The following is a 22,417-nucleotide window of genomic DNA, read 5'->3' as shown; positions in this document are numbered from 1 at the left end:
ATAATGGCTCCAATAATAATTAAAGACTAAGTGTAGTTCCATTTGCCAGTAGAAGACCACACCTTTCTTGAGTTGTGAAAGGAAGTTCTGATTGCGAACAAAGAATGATGAATTATCTGGAAGTTTTCTCTGAAAGCAATCTCAAAGTCCCTGATTCTTGGATATGGTAAAGGTATTAAGCTTCTGTGGTCGAGAGCACCGAACCTGTGTTAGGGGAATACAAGGATGTGTAAGATACAGTCTTTACATCAGCCAAACTGGGGAGCTAAAATACCTATACCTCTATAAATACTTGAAAGACTATTGGCTGCTATTAGATGGGTTCACTAACAGAATTTATAACATTTGAGTCTACTATGAAGGATGTGAAGGATTGGCCAAATCCATAATCTACCTGTGTGCTGTGCTTAGTCACTCAGTCATGTCTGACTCTTTGCAACCCCATGGACTGTAGCCTGTCCATGGGGATTCTCCAGGCAAGAATACTGGAGTCAGTTGCCATGCCCTCCTTTGCGGGATCTTCCGAACAACCCAGGGGTCAAACCCAGGTCTCTCACATTGCAGGTGGTTTCTTTACTGTCTGAGCCACCAGGGAAGCCCAAGAATACTGGAGCGGGTAGCCTGTCCCTTCTCCAGGGGAGCTTCCCAACCTAGGAATCAAACTGGGGTCCCCTGCATTGCAGGCGGATTCTTTACCAGCTAAGCCTCCAGGGAAGCCCATATCCTGCCTACTTTCACTCAGTTAAATTGTGAAGACACAGAATGTTAGCAACCTAAATTGCTGAGAAAAGTATCAAGTAACACACAAATGCAAGACTCAAGATTGTAACAAAGTACTATTTCTGGAACAGTTAGTTTAGGACTTAAATTTCTAGTAGCACTTACCAATGATGAAAGAATAGATAAGTAATCCTATTTTTTGATTTTGTTTTTCACCTCACTTTTAGAACTCTGGTGAAAGTTTAAAATTTAAGCTGCTCTTTGTATGATTACTTGTGCAATAATTACAGTCTCAGTTATTATGAACCCCTGTTTTTCATTGAGATATAATTGACTTATTAGTTTCACGTGTACAACAGAATGATTCAGTATTTGTGTATATTGTGAAACGATCACCACAGTAAGGTCTAGTTAATCACACATCATTATGCATATTTTTCTCTTGATGAAAACGTTTAAAATCTGTTTTCTTATCAACTTTCAATGATGCAATACAGCATTATTAACTGTGGTCACCATGCTGCACATTATGACCCCAGGACTTATTTTATAAGTGGGGGTTTGATATCTTTTGGCTACTTTCACCCATTTTGCTCACCGCTGGCAACCACCAGTCTGTTCTCTGTATCTGTGAGTTTGGTTTTTGTGTTTTTATTTTTCACACGTGAGATCGTGTGGTATTTTTATGACAGCCAGCCTACTTTTTAGCATAGGTTTTTGTTAGAATGTAAGGTTTTAACTGACATTTGAATACACTTAGAGAATCACCTCAGTATAAAGGTGATTTCTTGAAATATCTTGAAAGAAGCTAATATTTGGCTAGACTTGTTTCTTTCTGTTCTTCTTAAAAATCTTTCCCAGTGGAAAGAACTCTCTATAGTAGTCCCTGAGTGTCCACAGAGGATTAGTTCCAGGACCCTCTCAGATGCCAAAATCCAAGTCACTCAAGCTGCATATAAAAAGGTGTAGTATTTACCTATAACTTATGCATGTGCTTTAAATCATCTGTAGATCACTTATAATACCTAATATAATGTAAATGCTATGTAAATAGTTGTTAGATACAATGTAAATCCTATGTAAACAGTTGCTGGCATGGCAGACTCAAGTTTTGCTTTATGGAATTTTCTGAATTTTTTTTAACTTGTAAAAATTGAAGTATAGTTAACACACAGCATTATGTTAGTTTCAGGTGTCCAACATAGTCATTTGACAATTAAATGTATTACAAAATGATCCCCACAGTAAGTCCAGTAACCATCTGTCACCACACAAAATTATTACAGTGTTATCTGCTACAGTCATGCTCTGCGATACTGCAGATTTGGTTCCAGACCACTGAGATAAAGCTAATATTGCAATAAAGTGAACCGTACAATTTTTTTTTTTGGTTTCTGAGTGCATATAAAAGTTATTATAGTCTATTAAGTATACAGTAGCATTATGTCTAAAAAAAGTACAGTGTACATACCCTTTATTAAAAAAATGTTGTTGTTCAACTGCTCAGTTGTGTCTGACTCTTTGTGACCCCATGGACTGCAGCACCCAGGCTTCCCTGTCCTTCACCATCTCCTGGAGCTTGCTCAAACTCATGTCCATTGATTGAGTTGGTGATGCTGTCCAACCATCTCTTCTTCTGTCGTCCCCTTCTTCTGCCTTCAATCTTTCCCAGCATCAGGATCTTTTCTAATGAGTTGGCTTTTTGCATCAAGATAGCCAAAGTATTGGAGCTTCAGCTTCAGCATCAGTCCTTCAAATGAATATTCAGTATTGATTTCCTTCAGGATTGACTGGTTTGATCTTCTCACAGTCCAACAAACTCTCAAGAGTCTTCTCCAACACCACAGTTCAAAAGCATCAATTCTTCAGTGCTCAGCCTTATTTATGGTCCAACTCTCACATCGATACATGACTACTGGAAAAACCATGGCTTTGACGAAATGGACCTTTGTTGGTAAAGTAATTTAAAAATACTGTATTGCTAAAAATTGCTGACCACTATCTTACAATGTAGGACTGCCACAAACCTTCAGTTTGTTAAAAAAAAAAAAAAGTCAATAAATGATAGCACAGTAAAACAAGGAATGCCTATATATTCCTTATGCTCTATAGTACATCTCCGTGATTTATTTATTTTATAACTTGAAGTTTGCACCTCTTAATCCCCTTTACCTATTTCACCTAACCTCCCACTCTGTCTCTTCCACCTCTCTATATCCATGAGTTTGTTTTTCTCTTCTTTGGTTTGTTCATTTGTTTTTTAGATTCACATGTAAATGAGATCACATAGTATTCGTCTTTCTCTGCCTAATTTATCTCACTAAGCATAATACCATTTTGCTGCAATTGGCGAAATTTTATTTTTTCATGACTGAGTTATATTCCTTTGCACACATATACCACATCTTCTTTTATCCATTCTTCTATCAATGAACTTCTGGTTTACTTCCATATCTTGGCTATGCTTCCCTGGTGGCTCAGATGGTAGATCTGCCTGCAATGCAGATGATCTAGGTTTGATCCCATGGACAGAGGAGCTTGGCAGGCTACAGTGGATGGGGTTGCAAAGAGTCGGACACAGCCAGGTGACTAACACACACGCAAATACACAAGATAGGCTGCTGGAACTGTCCCTATGGTTGTGTGGAATTTGTCCGTGATCCAACAGACATTTAGGTTGCTTCCATATCTTGGCTATAGTAAACAGTACTGCACTGAACATAGGGCTGTTTTTGAGTTAGTGGGTTTTTTCTCCTCTTGGTTAAATACTCAGAAGTGGCATTTCTAGATTGTTTGATAGCTTTTTAATAGTATTTTTTAATTAATGTATTGTTTTGTCTTTGGCTGCACTGGGTGTTCATTGATGTGTACAAGCTTTTCTCTAATTGCAGCACAAGGGGGCGACTCTCTAGTTGTGGTGCACAGGCTTCTCGCTGCGGTGGCTTCACTGGTTGTGGAGCATGGGCTCTAGGCATTCAGACTTCAGTAGGTGCAGCGCACAGACTTAATTGCCCTGTGGCATGTGGGATCTTCATGGACCAGGGATGGAACCCATGTCCCCTGCATTGCAAGGTGGACTCTTAACCACTGGACCACCAGGAAGCCTAGTGGTTCTGTTTTTATTTTAAAGGACCCTTCATGTTGTTTTCCACAGTGGGTACACCAACTTACACTTCAGTAGTGCTCAAGGGTTCCCTTTTCTCCATATTCTCACCAACAGTTGTTATTTGTTGTCTTTTTTGATGACAGCCATTCTGACAGGTGTGAGGTGGTAGCTCATTGTGATTTTTCCTGATGATTAGTGACTGAGCATCTTTTCATGTGTCTGTTAGCCAGCCATCTGTATGTCTTCTTTGGAGAAATGTCCATTCAGGTTCTCTGCCCATTTTTTAAATGGATTTTTAAAAAATTGAATTGTATGACTTCTTTATATAATTTGGATAATAACCCCTTATCAGATCCACCATTTACAAATATCTTCTCCTGTTCAGTAGGTTGTCTTTTTGTTTTGTTGATGGTTTCCTTTGCTGTGCAAAAGCTTTCTAGTTTGATGTAGTTTTATTTGTGCTTTTGTTTCCCTGGCCTGAGGAGACAGGGCTAAAAAAATATTGCTAAGATCAGTGTCAGAGACCATACTGACTGTGTTTTCTCCTAGGGGTTTTATGGTCTCAGGCCTTAAAGTCTGTAATCCATTTTGAGTTCATTATTGTATATGGTGTAAGACAACGGTCCTCTTGCTGTGGGCATGCTGGTGCTGGGCCTGGCCGTAAGTCCTGGTTGCCACTGTTGCAGATGTTCTGGTATGACTCCTAGGGTGAGACCCACTGTGGGGCTATGCCGGTGCGCACCAAGGGTGCCTAGTCAGGCTGGCAAGTTTGTGGGCTACGTTGGAGGGGCCCTGGTGCTGGCTGAGGGCACTCACCCAGACTGGTGGGGCAGGTTTCTTTCCATATGTTTTCCACCTGCAGCTGATTGAATCCACAGATTTGGAACCTGTAGCTACAGAGGACCGGAGAAGGCAATGGCATCCCACTCTAGTACTCTTGCCTGGAAAATCCCATGAACGGAGGAGCCTGATAGGCTGCAGTCCATGAGGTCGCTAAGAGTCGGACACGACTGAGCGACTTCACTTTCACTTTTCACTTTCATGCATTGGAGAAGGAAATGGCAACCCACTCCAGTGTTCTTGCCTGGAGAATCCCAGGGATGGGGGAGCCTGGTGGGCTGCCGTCTGTGGGATCGCACAGAGTCGGACATGACTGAAGTGACTTAGCAGCAGCAGCAGCAGATACAGAGGGCTGACTGTCCATGAAATGATACTGCTTTAGAAATGAAATGCCAAAATGTAACTCCACTTTAGTAAAAAATATTGGCTCTGTTCCAAGACCTACAGCACGTTTTTAATTAGAAGAGTATATCAGTGGACACAGTGGGAAGAAAATGTGTGGTTTGCTTTCAGTAAAACTGAGTACACCAATACTTTTTCAGTGTGCGTTATGGAATTATTTCCTGTACTTCATAGATATTTCCAAGGGAAAAAAATCAAAGACACATGTTACACTGAATAGTAAGGTAGTATGAATTTTGAAATAGTTATTCTGCAGTATGTTTCTTCATTTTCAATTGTCAGGAGAAAATTGTTATTAAACTCTAGAATTTAGTATGTTGTACTAATGTGCTGAGTCCTTTTACATTTTTCGGAATAATTGTATTTGTTCTGCACTAGTTAGCTGGCTGGCAGAGAAAATGAGCGGTGTTTGGTGATATTTTAAAGTTGCAATTTCATCAGCAACCGATTTAGAGGATCTAAATATAAATTTGGAAATGAAGTGTTGTGTGCTATATTTGGCTGCTCTGAAGCCTGAAATATAGCTTTTCCCACCACTTCCCAGTGGGTTTTTCCTGAGAGTCAGTTGTCGTTCTTCTGGCAATTTTTTTTCATCCTAAATTGTACTAACCTTTAGAAGGAAAACTACAAAAGTTACCCTCCAAAAAACATATTTTAAAGATAATGTTTTTAATTATGGGAATTAAAAAAAAATATGTAAATGTGTCTTCACCTTATTCTGGGCCCATACCCCAGAGGCAATATTGTTTAACAATTTCTCTTATTTTAGTTTTCTAGTAATTGTGAATATAATTGTAAATAATATATCAGATCAGATCAGTCGCTCAGTCATGTCCGACTCTTTGCGACCCCATGAATTGCAGCACACCAGGCCTCCCTGTCCATCACCAACTCCCAGAGTTCACTCAGCCTCACATCCATCGAGTCAGTGATGCCATCCAGCCATCTCATCCTCTGTCGTCCCCTTCTCCTCTTGCCCCCAATCCCTCCCAGCATCAGAGTCTTTTCCAATGAGTCAACTCTTCGCATAAGGTGGCCAAAGTACTGGAGTTTCAGCTTTAGCATCATTCCTTCCAAAGAAATCCCAGGGCTGATCTCCTTGCTGTCCAAGGGACTCTCAAGAGTCTTCTCCAACACCACAGTTCAAAAGCATCAATTCTTCGGCGCTCAGCCTTCTTCACAGTCCAACTCTCACATCCATACATGACCACAGGAAAAACCATAGCCTTGACTAGACGGACCTTTGTTGGCAAAGTAATGTCTCTGCTTTTGAATATGCTATCTAGATTGGTCATAACTTTCCTTCCAAGGAGTAAGCGTCTTTTAATTTCATGGCTGCAGTCACCATCTGTAGTGATTTTGGAGCCCCCAAAAATAAAGTCTGACACTGTTTCCACTGTTTTCCCATCTATTTCCCATGAAGTGATGGGACCAGATGCCATAATCTTCGTTTTCTGAATGTTGAGCTTTAAGCCAACTTTTTCACTCTCCACTCTCACCTTCATCAAGAGGCTTTTTAGTTCCTCTTCACTTTCTGCCATAAGGGTGGTGTCATCTGCATATCTGAGGTTATTGATATATGCCTTCATTTATTTTATCAACTTTAGACCCTCTATGTATGATGTAGGACTGCACTGTAAGAAGATGCCAAAACTCTTGGCATTCTCAAGAGATGTGTTTTAAGAATTTAAGAACTCAGTTCTTCTGAGTCATACATGCTGCTCTATTACTTAATTTCTCCCTTGAAGTTCTACTTGACTTTAACTGTGATTCTCAGCTGGAAGGGAGAAAAGTGTGCTATGGCCTCAGTCCAGCAGAAGAATGTATCAGAATCTTTGGGAAGGTCTTTTTCAGATGTCTTCCTTCCTACCTTTTAAGGGAAGCTCGCTTACTTGGTTGAAAGTCATTGTGTATAATTTTGGGTGTCACTAGTTGAGAGTTTATTATGAAGATAGTCCAGAAGCAGGAAAAAAAGTTCAAAATAATATATATATATATTATTTACATATAATAGAAAATATATTTTATATACGCACATATATATATATATATATATATATATATATAAAGGCCAAGGTATTTTAGTGGTAAATAGTTCTTTGTTCAAACGGAGGCATCATTGTTTTAGATCGCTTCATTTTCTGTTTCTCCTATTATTCCATTATTAACCCTAGCAGAGGGCTTTCCTTTTTATTTGCTTCACAAGAGTTCCTGCCTAAGCATTAATGAGCAGAGAACAAGAAAGCAAAGCAGAGATGTGGATGCCACAGCATGGTAGGGCTTCCTGTTCTGATGAGTTACTAGCTTCTGAATTCTAGACAAGGGTGAGTCAGATTATCCCCAGTAGAATTACTATCACTGGGCCTTCCAGGTTCAGTGGAATAGTTGAAACTCTGAGCTCTCACTCCTTAAATGCCAGTCCACATCTTTTATACCTTTAAACCTGATGGAAAACTCTTAAAAGTCTGTGATTTTGTGTATTTGGCATCTTGGTACAGTGGAGTCTAAAAATGACAACAGCAGTGACAAGGACGTGTTTGTGTAAAGAGCTGGTTCCACAGTACTCTTGAGTTCTCACTACAGCACCTAAGGGGAAGTGAAAAACCTAAGTTGAGAAATACTAATGGGGTTCTCTGTTTGTTTCATCTGCAGACAGCAGCTGAATATGTAAAATCTCGACTCCCAGAGGCCCTTAAGCAGCATCTTCAAGACTACGAGAAAGACAAAGAAAATAGTGTATTGTCTTACCAGACCATCCTTGAACAGCAGATTCTATCAATTGACCGAGAAATGCTAGAAAAATTGACTGTATCCTATGATGAAGCAGGTATGTTGGTCTTTAATACATACACACACACATGCATGCACACATACAGTGCTTTCTTCCTAAAGAAATTTTTTTTTTAGATTTTGGTTACATTTAGGTCCTTTTCTTTGATAGAAGAAGAAGGATAGACTGGATTCAAAGTTATATAACATGGATTAGCGGTAAGTTTCATCTCTGAAGTTTTAGTATCAACGACTTTAATCAAGAGATTTCTAAAAATGGCTCTTAAATATCAAATTCCGTTAAAATTTTTTACTCTTTTTTTAAATGGAATTTTTCTGGCCTTTTATCAGCAATATGCTTCTACTGATATAATCTTTTAAAGTGTCACTTCAATTTTAGATGTGAGCTGAAAACTTTTACATCCAATAATCCAAGAACTGTTAGTTGCTTCAAGTATTATTTTTTAATTTCAGAAATTTTCTTTTCTGAAGAGGTATCATTTTTGCCCCTGAAGTTTCAAGTTGAACTTGACTTTCTTTTCCTTTAGCTCCTCAGATGAATCCTAGCCCGTAACACCACACTGGACACTTTGGTTTACTGCCTTCTGTAAGTTCATATTATCCAAAAGAGCTTTTTAATGAAGGAACTTATTAGTGAAGGCCTGGATTGACCTCCCTTGTAATACCATTTTATCTATTACATGGTCTGTCAGCTAAAACCTAATTGTAATGAAACCAGTGCCATATTACTTGGAATTATTAAAATCTTTAATAAAACTAAACTTATTCAGGAGAAATATCTTGATTTAAATGATCATACCACCTCTGCATCCCACCCTCCCACAAAATGGATTAAGAAGTATGGGAAAATAGGTTTCTAATGGTCAAACACTAGTAGTATTAATCCCCTTTTTAATGCCAGCATCTTCTGTTTTTATTTCTACAAAGGAATAGTTATTATGCATCATATTTTCTTTCACATGATCTAAACAGTGTTAGTGCTGACATTCTTAACATTTGATTTCAAGCTTAAATAACAAACAGAAGAGCAAACCTTAAAAAATTTTTTTCTGCACATGCCTAACCACTGACGCACCTTTTGTGGTGATGAAGCTGTCCACATTTTCCTTCAAACCTCTAACCTGTTTATACTCACAGGGTAGATCCACATGTCTAGGCTTGCCCAGGACCTCACTACTCTCTCTGATTCTTCTTTGCTTTATCGATTGTGTGAAAGACATGGTGACTGTCTTCCGCCTGTTGGGCTTTTAGTTATTTAGCCTCTGTATCTGTCTTGTTTTTAACATTCTTCTCTTTGGAATGCTCAGTCATCTCCTCTCTCACCCTCTTGGAGTAACGTAAGGCTATGTAACCCGCCCTGTCAGAATAATTTTTAAAGTTTCAAGATTCTCAGAGATTATAGAACTCAGACAGTCCATCTGCTTCCTGTCCCCATAACCATTTTTTAAATTTTATTTGAAGTATAGATGATTTAAATACTGTATTAATTTCTGCTGTACAGCAAAGTGATTATGTTATATGTATATATATATTCTTTTTCATATTCATTTCCATTATGGTTTATCACAGGAAATTGATTATAGTACCCAGTGCTACATAGTAGGGCCTTATTTATCTATCTCTATATATACTAGTTTGCATCAACTATTTCCAAACTCTCAGTTCATTCAACCCCTTCTCCCTCCCCCTTGGCAACCACAAGTCTGTTCTCCAAGTCTGTAAGTCTGTTTCTGTTTCATAAATAGGTTAATTTGTGTCATATTTTAGATTCCACACATATGTGATATCATATGCTATTTGTCTTTTTCTGACTTACTTCATTTAGTATGATAATCTCTAGGTCCATTAATGTTGCTAAAATGGCATTGTTTTGTTTTTTTATGGCTAAATAACATTCCATTGTATGTGTGTGTGTGTATATATGTATACCACATCTTTATCCATTCATCTGACAGTGGACATTTAGGTTGTTTCCATGTCTTGGCCATTGTAAATGGTGCTGCTATGAATATTGAGGTGCATCTGTATTTTCAAATTATAGTTTTGTTTGGGTAATATCTGCCCAGGAGTGGGATTGCTGGATCATATGGCATCTCTGTTTTTTTGTTTTTTTGAGGCACCTCCACAGTGGTGCACAGTGGCTGTGCCAATTTACATTCCCACCAGCAGTATAAAAGGATCCCCTTTTTGCCACATCCTCTCCAGCATTAGCATCTTTTCACCTGTCTATTGACTATCTTTATGTCTTCTTTGGAGAAATGTCTATTTAGGTCTTCTGCTCAGTTTTCAATTTAGTTGCTTAGGTTTTTTTGTTATTGAATTATGTGAACTGTTTATCTATTTTAGAAATTAAAATTACTGGTCACATCATTTGCAAATATTTTCTCCCAGTCCATAGGTTGTCTTTTTGTTTTGTTTATAGTTTCCTTTACTGTGTAAAAGTTTATAAGCTTGATTAGGTTCCATTTGTTTATTTTTGCTTTTATTTCTATTGCCTTGGAACACTGACCTAAGAAAACATTGGTACAATTTATGTCAGAGAATGTTTTGCCTGTGTTCTCCTCAAAGAGTTTTACGCTGTCATGTCTTATATTTCATTAAGCCATTTAAAATTTATTTTTGTGTATGGTGAAAGGATGTGTTCTAACCTCATTGATTTACATGTGACTGTCCCACCCTCCCAACACCACTTGAACAGACTGTCCTTTCTGCATTGTATATTCTTGCCTTATTTGTCAAAGATTAATTGTCCATAAGTGTGTGGGTTGATATTTAGGCTTTCTCTTCTGTTACATTGATCCATATGTCTGTTTTTGTGCCAGGATCATGCAGTTTTGATTACTGTAGCTTTGTAGTATTGTCTGAAGTCTGGGAGGGTTATGCCTCCTGCTTCTCCCTTAAGGCTTAAGGATTGCTTTGGTAATTCTGGGTCTTATGCATCCATATAAATTTTAGGATTGCCCATTACCATTCTATAATGAGAAAACTGAGACTTGTCTAAAGTAACACAGTTAGTTATAGAGCTGGAATTCCAGTCTCCTAACTACTAATCAAGCTGGGCTGTCACCATATTCATGCAGGTTGTCATTCACTCCGTTGGCATTTGTGGGATGCATAGCGGTATGCTTGACAGTTGTAAGAAAGAGGGACAAACATAGAAAGGGCAGAGAGGAACTGAGATGTAGAAAACAGAGACCTTACATGATGAAATCTAGCTAAAACATAGATTTATGTTTTATGTTTATGTTAAAACATAGATTTATGGCTTCTAGCAAAAAATTCCTGACCATTTGGAACATGTACACTCTATAATATCCATAATCTGTTAAAGTTAAGCTGAGGGGATGTGGAGAAAAGGAGCAGTGAAAGTGGCTGTTCATTTTATTAAAACCTCTTCATGGGAAGGTAATTTTAATGGCTGCATAATGTTCTGTTCTTTGAAATTGCTACTCACTGAGCATTTCTTATGTTGGACGATTATGGGTTTTTTTTGGTTTTGGTATTATGAATAATGCTGCAATGAATATAAACATTTGTCTACATTTCATATTACTCTAGGGAACAGACTTTCAAAACATGAATTTAGATTTAGAAGGTAGGGAAGGGGATGATGCTTAGAGCAGAGCCTCAGAGCAGCAAGGAATAAGAGCAAAGAGTAAATCCATAAAAAGTAGTCATCATATGGCACTACACTCTAATTCAAATCAGCATTCACAGACCCTGCATCCTAGAGCGGACATCATTGATCTGCTTAACAGTGACCTTCATTCACAGAGAAAAGGTTCAATAATGTTAATTATATTCTGTATATAAAAATAGGAATTGTATGAATATAAACCACTTTATCGGAGAAGGCAATGGCACCCCACTCCAGTACTCTTGCCTGGAAAATCCCATGGATGGAGGAGCCTGGAAGGCTGCAGTCCATGGGGTCGCTAAGAGTCAGACACAACTGAATCGACTTAGCAGCAGCAGCAGCAAACCACTTTAGATTTTCATCCGGTTAGTTTATTTTTAAGTCAGACTGTTATAGGAATAAAGATTTTTGTGGTATAATTGAAAGAGTTCTTGGAGCCAGAAAACCCAGATTCTGTTCCTAGCTCTGCTGCCAACCAGGTATGTGACCTTGATTAAGTCACCAAACCCCCCTAAAGCCTATTTCCCTAGAAATGGAAGGTGTGAACAGGATCTCATAGATGTCTTCCGTTTCTAAAACTGTGATTCTGGTCTCTTGACATCGAAAACTGAGGTAGCCATGGTTTCTGGGAGGTTGCAGGTAGCTGCTTCATGAATCTTCTGCTTGCTCATTTGCCTTTCTCCTCTCTTCATAGATATCCTATGTAATTTGTTTAAAAACTGACTAGAAGACAACTGTCACTTAGCTTTTTTGGCATGTGCACATGAATTTGCTCAGGCATGCTTTTTTTGGTAAGATAGGGAGTGAGACTGTATGAGTGAGGCAAAACCAGATTTTGGGAGGAAAGGTTCTGAGCCATCATTCATGGATTCTTGTTAAGACTGCTTAGATTTTTAAAATATTTATTTATTTATTTTAATTGGAGGCTAATTACTTGACAGTATTGTATTGGTTTTGCCATACATTGACATGAATCAGCCACAGGTGTACATGTGTTCCCCATCCTGAACCCCCCTCCCACCTCCCTCCCCATCCCATCCCTCAGGGTAATCCCAGTGCACCAGCTCTGAGCACCCTGTCTCATGCATCGAACCTGGACTTGCGATCTGTTTCACATATGATAATATACATGTTTCAGTGCTATTCTCTCATATCATCCCACCCTCGCCTTCTCTCACAGAGTCCAAAAGTCTGTTCTTTACATTTTTGTCTCTTTTGCTGTCTCATATATACGGTCATTGTTACCATCTTTCTAAATTCCATATATATGCATTAATATACTGTATTGGTGTTTTTCTTTCTGACTTACTTCACTCTGTATAATAGGCTCCAGTTTCATCCACCTCATTAGAACTGATTAAAATGTGTTCTTTTTAATAGCTGAGTAATATTCCATTGTGTATATGTACTACAACTTTCTCATCCATTCGTCTGCTGATGGACATCTAGGTTGCTTCCATGTCCTGGCTATTGTAAACAGTCCTGAGATGAACATTGGGGTACATGTGTCTCTTTCAATTCTGATTTCCTTGGTGTGTATGCCCAGCAGTGGGATTGCTGGGTTGTATGGCAGTTCTATTTCCAGTTTTTTAAGGAATCTCCACACTGTTCTCCATAGTGGCTGTACTAGTTTGCATTCCCACCAACAGTGTAAGAGGGTTCCCTTTTCTCTGCCACCTCTTCAGCATTTATTGTTTGTAGATTTTTTGATAAGACTGCTTAGATTTTTTTTTATTGGCACTTATTAATACTAAGCAAAATCTAGCATGAGAAGATATGGTTAGCTTTTGATCCATTAATGTTTTTATTTGAAGGGAGGTACAAGTTCATACACATTTCAATAGATTGGATTTAGCAGAGAGAAATTTCCAAGGAAAAGAGCTGCATGATTTGAAGGGATCAAAATAGCATTCCACAGTGTCTCAGAGAGCATCATTAACCTAAGTATTTAGTGTTTATCATAGTGGGCAATAGTGGTAAAGAACCTACTTGCCAACGCAGGAGACATATGAGATGTGGGTTCGATCCCTGGGTCAGGAAGATCCCCTGGAGGAGGGCATGGCAACCCACTCCAGTATTCTTTCCTGGAGAATCCCATGGACAGAGAAGCCTGGTGGTATACAGTCTGTAGGGTTGCAGAGAGTCAGACACGACTGAAGCGATTTAGCACTCACAGAGTGGGCAAAAGTTGAAGGGTTGAAATAGCCCGAGAGGGAATTTTTTTCTCTCATTATTTACTTTTATGCTTATATGTTATTCATGTCTCTCTTTGTTGTTCAGTCGTTCAGTCATGTCTGACTCTTTGTGACCCATGGACTGTGGCATGCCAGGCTTCTCTGTCCTTCATTATCTCCCAGAGTTTGCTCAATCTCATGTCTGCTGAATCAATGAAGCCATCCAACCATCTCATCCTCTGTCACCCCCTGCTCCTCCTGCCCTCAATCTTCCCCAGCATCAGCGTCTTTCCCAATGAATTGACTCTTCACATCAGGTGACCAAAGTATTGGAGCTTCAGTTTCAGCATCAGTCCTTCCAATGAATATTCAGGGTTGATTTCCTTTAGGATTGACTGGTTTGATCTCCAAGGGACTATCAAGAGTCTTCTCCAACACCACAGTTCAAAAGTATCAATTCTTTGATTCTCAACTTTCTTAATGGTCGAACTCTCACATCTGTACATGACTACTGAAAAAATCATAGCTTTGATTAGAAGGGCCTTTGTCAACAAAGAAATATCTCTGCTTTCTAATATGCTGTCTAGGTTTGTCATAGCTTTTCTTCCAAGGAGCAAGCATCTTTTAATTTCATCGCTGCAATCACCATCTGCAGTGATTTTGGAGCCCAAGAAAAGAAAGTCTGTCACTGTTTCCATTTTTTCCCCATCTATTTGCCATGAAGTGATGGGACCAGATGCCATGATCTTCGTTTTGTGAATGTTGAGTTTAAAGCCAGCTTTTTTACTCTCCTCTTTCACCGTCATCAAGAGGCTTTTTTGTTCCTCTTTACTTTCTGCCATTAGGGTGGGATCCTCTGCATGTCTGAGGTTATTGATAAATTCTCCCAGCAACCTTGATTCCAGCTTGTGCTTCATTCAGCCTGGCATTTTGCATGATGTACTCTTCATGTAAGTTAGATAAGCAGAGTGACAATATACAGCCTTGACATACTCCTTCCCCAATTTTGAACTAGTCCATCATTCCATGTCTGGTTCTAACTGTTGCTTCTTGATCTGCATACAGATTTCTCAGGAGGCAGGTCAGGTGGTCTGGTATTCCCATCTCTTTAAGAATTTTCCACAGTTTGTTTTGATCCACATAATCAAAAGCTTTAGGGTAGTCAGTGAAGCATAAGTAGATGTTTTGCTAGAATCCCCTTGCTTTTTCTGTGATCCAGCAGGTGTTGTCAATTTGATCTCTGGTTCCTCTGCCTTTCTAAATCCAGCTTGTACATCTGGAAGTTCTCAGTTCACATACTGATGACGCTTATTTTGGAGAATTTCAAGCATGACCTTGCTAGCAAGTGAGATGAGTACAATTGTGTGGTAGTTTGAATATTCTTTGGGACTAGAATGAAAACTGACCTTTTGCAGTCCTGTGGCCACTGCTGCGTTTTCCAAATTTGCTAGCATATTGAGTGCAGCACTTTCACAGCATCATCTTTTAGGATTTGAAATAGCTCAGTTGAAGTTCTATCACCTCCACTTTGTTCATAGTGATGCTTCCTAAGGCCCACTTGACTTCACACTCCAAGTGTGGCTCTCCAAGTGTGGCACGCTGTTTGGCTCTAGGTGAGAGATCACACCACCCTGATTATCCAGGTCATGTCTCTCTGCTGCTGCTTAGTCGATTCAGTCATGTCCAACTCTGTGCAACCCCATAGACGGCAGCCCATCAGGCTCCCCCATCCCTGGGATTCTCCAGGCAAGAACACTGGAGTGGGTTGCCTTTTCCTTCTCCAATGCATGCAAGTGAAAAGTGAAAGTGAAGTTGCTCAGTCGTGTCCGACTCCTAGCAACCCCATGGACTGCAGCCTACCAGGCTCCTCCGTCCATGGGATTTTCCATGCAAGAGTACTGGAGTGGGTTGCCAATGCCTTCTCCTCATGTCTCTCTAAGTAACCTCAAATTTTTTATAATTTTTTTCTAAAATTTGGGCATGAATTAATAATCTACACATTCCCTTGTTAAGGATAAAGTAGTGTCACTTATAATGCCTTGTGTTTGAGGGAGTTGTGAGAATAGGTCCATTTATTGGAGAATGATACTCTTTGCACACTCAAGAACCCCAAGACATGGGAAACAGAAGTAGAAAGCACCTCCTTTTCCCTCTGGGAAGAGCTGAGTCTGCCTATAAGTGGGTGGACTGTCCAGCAGTGGAATCTTGTTTTGGGTCTGGAAACATTTGCCTAAGTTGATGCTTTGACCTCTTTCTCAGAGTTAAACCTAAGACTGGCGAAGATTTTATTTGTTCCTACAGTCCACTAGAAACCTTGACAGCTTTCCAAGGAGCACATCTGTCTACCACGTAGAAAGAGCACTTACAGGTAAAAAATGGGCCAGACAGTGCAGATAAGGTAGGGAAAGAACTCAGTCAGCTGTTCATTGTGTTCATCTGGGCATCAGTTCAGGCTGGGGGCCCACAGATCCATTGACAAGTGTCAGGCAGTCACATACAACTTTCCCAGAGGAAGTAAGGAAGGAGGAACAGCATGAAGCTGTCCTTTGCTTGGTGATTGTCTGATGCAGTCCTCCAGTAGGAGTTCCTGAGAGCTGTGCCCCAGCAAAGCTACCTGCCGTGAAGACACACCAAGTACTGTAATGTACTTTTTGAAGAAATAGCTTTTTAAAAGCGTGGCGAATGTGCTGTAAGAAATTTGGGAAGTAGCTGGAGGGGTCCCTCCTATCAAGCTTATTTTCTTCTTAATATAGATGGTACCTAAAAGTTATATCTCTGATTTAATTGAGCCATTAGTGTCAGAGTAATCAGTGATCTCAAAAGGAAAGCCATTTACCGTCATGGAGAAAAAATTGAACACACATTGAGAAACCAAATCCAGGAAAGAGATTGTGAAATATTTCGGGCCCTCCAAGTTTTCCAAGAACATAAAAAATGCAGTAAAAGGCCTTTGCAGGAAGTTCTTCAGTCTAATAAATACAGTCAATTTCTCAGTATGTTTCTCAAACACATCCTAAGGGAAAAGGTGGCTTTAGGTTTCCTTAATTTATGTCTTCAATCAGAACCTTATTTCCAAGCCCAGAAGACGTTCTCACCAGAGGCTTTGTCAGGATTTGGAAGGAAGAGAAAAACAGGGAAACTTAAGAAAAATGTTGTAAAGGAAAATTTCATATTGGTTGTGTAACCTCTGATACAAACTTCTAAATTTCTTTAAAAAGTTATATATGTTCACTTTTTCCATTTTGAGAGTAATATAAATATGTTTTAGAACATTTTTAAACTACAAAAAAATAGAAAAGGAAAAGATTAGCTCTAATTCTACCACCAAAACATAATGACCATCTTTTAGTATATTTATTTCTAGTCATTTTTCCTTGCTGCATTTTAATAATTTGTGCCCCATTTGATACCTTTTATTCAGTTGACAATGAAATATAATTGCATTTTTCAGTGCTCTAACAAGCTACTCATAAAAGTAATTGATAAAGACTGCATAATATCCTACTGAATGGATTTGCCACAGTTACCATCCCCATAACCTTTGAACATTTTCAGCATGGCCCCTCTCTTTTATTCCTGTTTCAGTTCTTATCACCATGTAGAATCCCTGAATTTGGAGGTCTCTTTCTTACTTGAAAAGATGAGAATGGTAGTATGACTAACAAAAACATGATGAAGACTTCTGTAAGGCAGCCAATTGTTAGTCATACAGCAGTGGGAGCAGAGAATGAAAATAGCTAGTTAAAATCTATTTATAAACTGAACTTTTTTATAGCCAATAATACCAGTCTTTTTAACCAAGATGATTTGAATTTCATATAATTCTTATATTTTCCCGTCATAGCATGGATTTTAAAGGCCAAAAGATAAAGGGCGAAGGAATAGCAACTAAACAGAGTGACTTTGCCATCTATAAACTAGGGGACTATCTGTCATGGCTGTTGGAAAGGATCCAAATGCATGATTCACCAGCGCTGGGATTGGTTTCCATCTTTGTGGCAAGACATTGCACCTCTCTCTGCTTGGTTTCATTTACCGTAAAATTAAAAAAAAAAAAAAAGGATATTTCCTTATGGCTCTCCCAGCTTTAACAATGTGTAATTTTTGTCTCCAGTTCATTTAACATTCACTGGTTCATTTATTTCTTTACTCTGTAAACACTGACTAAGTGCCCAGGAACCAGGCACCGTGCCTGCCACTGGGAATGCCCAGATGACCACATGGCCCTTCACTCCAGGTGTGTGTGCACGTTTGTGTGGTGGCGGGAGGCCAGAGATACAGTGGTAGGAACAGATAACTACAGTTCGGTGCACTTGGTGCTACGGTGTGTGCTCAGGGGATAGTGGTCAGGTAGAGGAGGAAGGAATTGGGATTGAGAGAGTTCTTAAATAAATCAGAAAATGGTAAGAGAACCTATAAATCTCTTGAACTGTTCGTCTTGAACTATAACGTCGGTTGCATGTTTTAAAGGCAGGTTTATTTTGAGTGATGCTTTTTTTTTCTTTGCTCAGTAACTGTGGTTATGTATCAGCACCTTATACAGACCTATTCTTTTGAAAATAAATGTTTTTAAATTGACGTACAGTTGATTTACAATGTTGTGGTTTCTGGTGTACAGCAAAGTAGTTCTTTTATAGTTTATAATCTTGATAATCTTTTCCATTGTAGTTTATTATAAGATATTGCATATAGTGCCCCATTCTATACAGTAAGGCTTTTTTACTTTATGTATAGTAGTATATATATGTTAATCTCAAACTCCTAATTTATCCTTCCCTCCCCTTTCCCCTTTGGTAACCATAAATTTGTTTTCTACATTTGTGAGTCTCTTTCTGTTTTGCAAATGAGTTCATTTATACTTTTTTTTTTAACTCATAGATAAGCAGTATCAAGTGATATTTGTCTTTGTCTGGCTTACTTCAGTTAGTATGATAATCTCTAGGTCCATCCATGTTGCTGCAAATGGCATTATTTCATTCTTTTTATAGCTGAATAATATTCCATTGTATATGTATACCACATCTTCTTTATCCATTCATCTGTTGATGGACACTGAAGTTGCTTCCATGTCTTGGCTATTGTAAAGATTGCTGCTATGACCATTGGGGTACATGTTTCTTTTCCAATTGGAGTTTTCTCCAGATATATGTCCAGCAGTGGGATTGCTGGATCATATGGTAACTCTATTTTAAGTTTTTTAAGGAACCTCCATACTGTTCTCAGTAGTGGCTATACCAATTTACATTCCTACCAATAATGTAGGAGTTTTCTTCACATCCTCTCCAGCATTTATTATTTGTAGACTTTTTAATAATGGTCATTCTGACTGGTATGAGATAGTACCTCACTGTAGTTTTGATTAGTATTTCTCTGATTATTAGTGGGTTTGAGCATCTTTTCATGTGCCTATTGGCCATCTATCAGAGAAGGCAATGGCACCCCACTCCAGTACTCTTGCCTAGAAAATCCCATGGCTGGAGGAGCCTGGTGGGCTCTCATCTGTGGGGTTGCACAGAGTCGGACATGACTGAAATGACTTAGCAGCAGCAGCATTGGCCATCTATACAGACCTATTCTTAACCTTTGCTGTAACATCACCTTCCACATTCTGTGTCACTCTCCAACTAATTTTAATTTATATTAGTTCAGTCGTTCAGTTGTGTCCAACTCTTTGCTACCCCATGGACTACAGCATGCCAGGCTCCCCTGCCTATCACCAGCTCCCAGAGCTTGCTCAAACTCATGTCTGTCAAGTCGGTGATGCCATCCAACCATCTCATCCTCTGTCGTCCCCTTCTCCTCCTGCCTTCAATCTTTCCCAGCATCAGGATCTTTTCAAATGAGTCAATTCTTCTTATAAGGTGGCCAAAGTATTGGAGTTTCAGCTTCAGCATCAGTCCTTCCAATGAATATTCAGGACTGATTTCCATTAGGATGGATTGGTTGGATCTCCTTGCAGTCCAAAGGACTCTCAAGAGTCTTCTCTAGCACCACAGTTCAAAAGCATCCATTCTTTGGCGCTCTGCTTTATTTATAGTCCAACTCTCATATCCATACATGACTACAGGAAAAACCATAGCTTTGACTAGATGGACCTTTGTTGACAAAGTAATGTCTCTGCTTTTTAATATGCTGTCTAGGTTGGTCATAACTTAATTAGCTTATATTAATATACTTATCAGCATCACCTGTTTTCTTATGAGGTCTCACCCCTACCCCTTAAAAAAGTGATAATTCAGACTAAATTTTATAAACACAATATGATGGGAAGTTATTTTGTTTTTAAATCACATTTTCCAACTTCATCTTATCTTTAATAAAAGGCCTCATATGCACTCTGAGAATACATTGATCCAAGTTTTGCAGTGGGCAAACAAAATGTTAAATTTTAGAGAACTTTGCTGAGAATACTGGAAACTACAGGCTAACAGAGATTTAGAATCAAGATGTGCTGCCTCTGGTGATGAACACATTTGACTGGAGCTGTGTTTATCTTCCTAATCAAGTTGTCATTGTTTGTCACAAAGGAAGTAATGCTACTACCTGCTCTGAAGTAGTATTTGATTACGAGGCCCGGAGAAAATGTGTTTGCTTCAAAGAAAATAATTGTACCAGGTGGTCACCATTTAGACTGCATTGACCAGCTAGAGGCAGGGTGTCGATGCCATCTGTATCTTTTCCTTTCTGTACCATGGGAGTTTGGTAACCGAGCTTCTGTGAGGCCTTGTTGGAATGCTTGTAATAAATTTAATGAACTCCAAGTTAATGGTAAGATTTTCAGTATGAAGGGAACGATAGGTGGTTTTTAAAGCACTGGAATTTCTCATGTACTGTGACCGTCCATTTGTAGTGGTGAGAAGTAAGGAAAGTGTATCCTCTGGCTGACTTTCAAATTCAGAAGATCTGTAATTGGAGGCAGCTGGACTGCCATTTAATGTCATTTTGCAAGAATGTTAAGTTCAATCTTGGTGAGCTGCTGTATACTCTGACATCTCATCTGGTAAATTGCCTCCTGAACGGTGTTGTTTTTAAGCCACCTTCTAGTGCCCAGAGGAATACTCTCTGTGTTTCTTGTTTTGTTAATGTCCTTGTCACAAGGCTGTGTGGCTGAGGCCATCTCTGAGGGTGGTTTGATGGAGTTTCTGTAGTATAGACTCTCAGGAAGCACCTGAATGTACTCTTGTAGTTCTGCAGTCAGTCAAAGGAAACGAAATCAGCTACAGAGAAATCCCTAGGATCATCACTGTTCATTCAACACAGACATTTATTGTGTGCCAGGTTCTGGCTAAGTGCTGAGAATCTAAGAAATGGGGCAGGACAGTCGAGTTAAAGGTCTTTTCCTTTTGAATTTATTGCTCATCTTGAGTACGGTCTCTATAAATCTCTCCTCTAAGAGATGCTTCAAAATGACACCTTAGCTGGCTTCTTCGTTCTCTGAGCCAGGGCCTTCTGTTCCTTTGATCTCAATCCTTCTTATTAAAGGAGTGACACAAATCACATGTCTGTTATTTATATCCTGGAGAATCCCAGGGACGGGGGAGCCTGGTGGGCTGCCATCTCTGGGGTCGCACAGAGTCGGACACGACTGAAGCGACTTAGCAGCAGCAGCAGCAGCTTCCTGAAAGTAGGATTTGCCATACATGCAAAAGTAATGTTAAAATAAAAACAGAAGATCAAAGACAAAAACCAGGAAGGAAACAAATGCACTAACCATAAAGAAAAGACAAAATGAAACAGTTTTTCCATGGAGATAACTCCTAAAGCCGAAGTTTGTGGAGCCTTTACCACAAGGTACCTTGTACTTTGGACATTGAGCAACATTGTCTCAACTTGAGTTTCCCCAGAGCAGAGGCTGAAACAAAAGGCAAGAGTGAAAGTGTTGGTCCTGTCCGACTCTGTGTGACCCCATGGACTGTAGCCTGCAAGGCTCCTCTGTCCATGGATTTCTCCAGGCAAGAATACTGGAGTGGGTAGCCATGCCCTCCTCCAGGGGATCTTCCTGACCCAGGGATCAAGCCTAGATCTCCTGCATTGCAGGTGGATTCTTTACTGTGTGTGTCACCAATTTAAGAATGTAACCGAAGGGGCAGGAGTGAGAGCCCTTGGGAGTGAACCAGGAAGGAAGGGAAAGAGAAGGGAAAGCTACCATGAGGACACAGTATGGAGCTGGTCTCCACTGAGTGTGGCTTCCTTAGTACCTGACTAAGGAATCTTATGAGTGGCATCTCAGAACTTTCTACCAGGAGGTGAAGGGAGAAGCATTTAACATCTAGTCTTGTGCCCTTGTTTGTCAAGGGGAGCTCCATGAACATTAGCTGACCCACACTTCTGGCTTGTGTATGCCTGAGAACTGCATGGGTTCTGGGGACATTGCCCACCTTGGCATCAAGGAAGCTCCAGGGAAGGGAGCAAGGGATAAAGGGCTCAGGTCAGGGCTGCATTTGGCTGTTCGGGTCCCTGTACAGTGGCTGGGACCGAGAATGTGTGAAATGCTACGCAGGAGTTATGCTGTGTGAGCATCAAAATGAAGTCTTTAAACAACTTTATAGGAAATACACTTAACTTGCCATATACTTGGCTTGGTATATAGGTGTATTTTCCAATCGCTTTCATGGTAGAGAGGATTAACTATTATGCACTTTGCGTAAGTTAATTTGATTCTTACCCAGGACACAACTGAAATCACCAAAATACTGGCTCTGTCAACCTTCTGCTCATTCCATGCTCTGCCCTAGATGGAAAAGCAAT

The 22,417-nt window shown here is 39.5% G+C and overlaps 1 protein-coding gene across 2 annotated transcripts in view; it reads left to right on the top strand.

Annotated features, from left to right (window-relative positions):
• The window catches only part of PPM1L (protein phosphatase, Mg2+/Mn2+ dependent 1L), a 328,248-nt gene that overhangs the window by 223,656 nt on the left and 82,175 nt on the right, over positions 1-22,417 (top strand). For both annotated transcript variants that reach the window (XM_027542336.1, XM_027542344.1), the window contains exon 2: positions 7,721-7,895. In XM_027542336.1, coding sequence (XP_027398137.1) covers positions 7,721-7,895 — 175 coding nt within the window. The remainder of the gene's footprint in view (positions 1-7,720; positions 7,896-22,417) is intronic.

The sequence above is a fragment of the Bos indicus x Bos taurus genome, chromosome 1 (genome assembly GCF_003369695.1).
Source record: "Bos indicus x Bos taurus breed Angus x Brahman F1 hybrid chromosome 1, Bos_hybrid_MaternalHap_v2.0, whole genome shotgun sequence".
Classification (NCBI taxonomy): domain Eukaryota; kingdom Metazoa; phylum Chordata; class Mammalia; order Artiodactyla; family Bovidae; genus Bos; species Bos indicus x Bos taurus.
The sequence above is the reverse complement of the archived record's forward strand: the minus strand, read 5'-3'. Positions and strand labels throughout refer to the sequence as shown.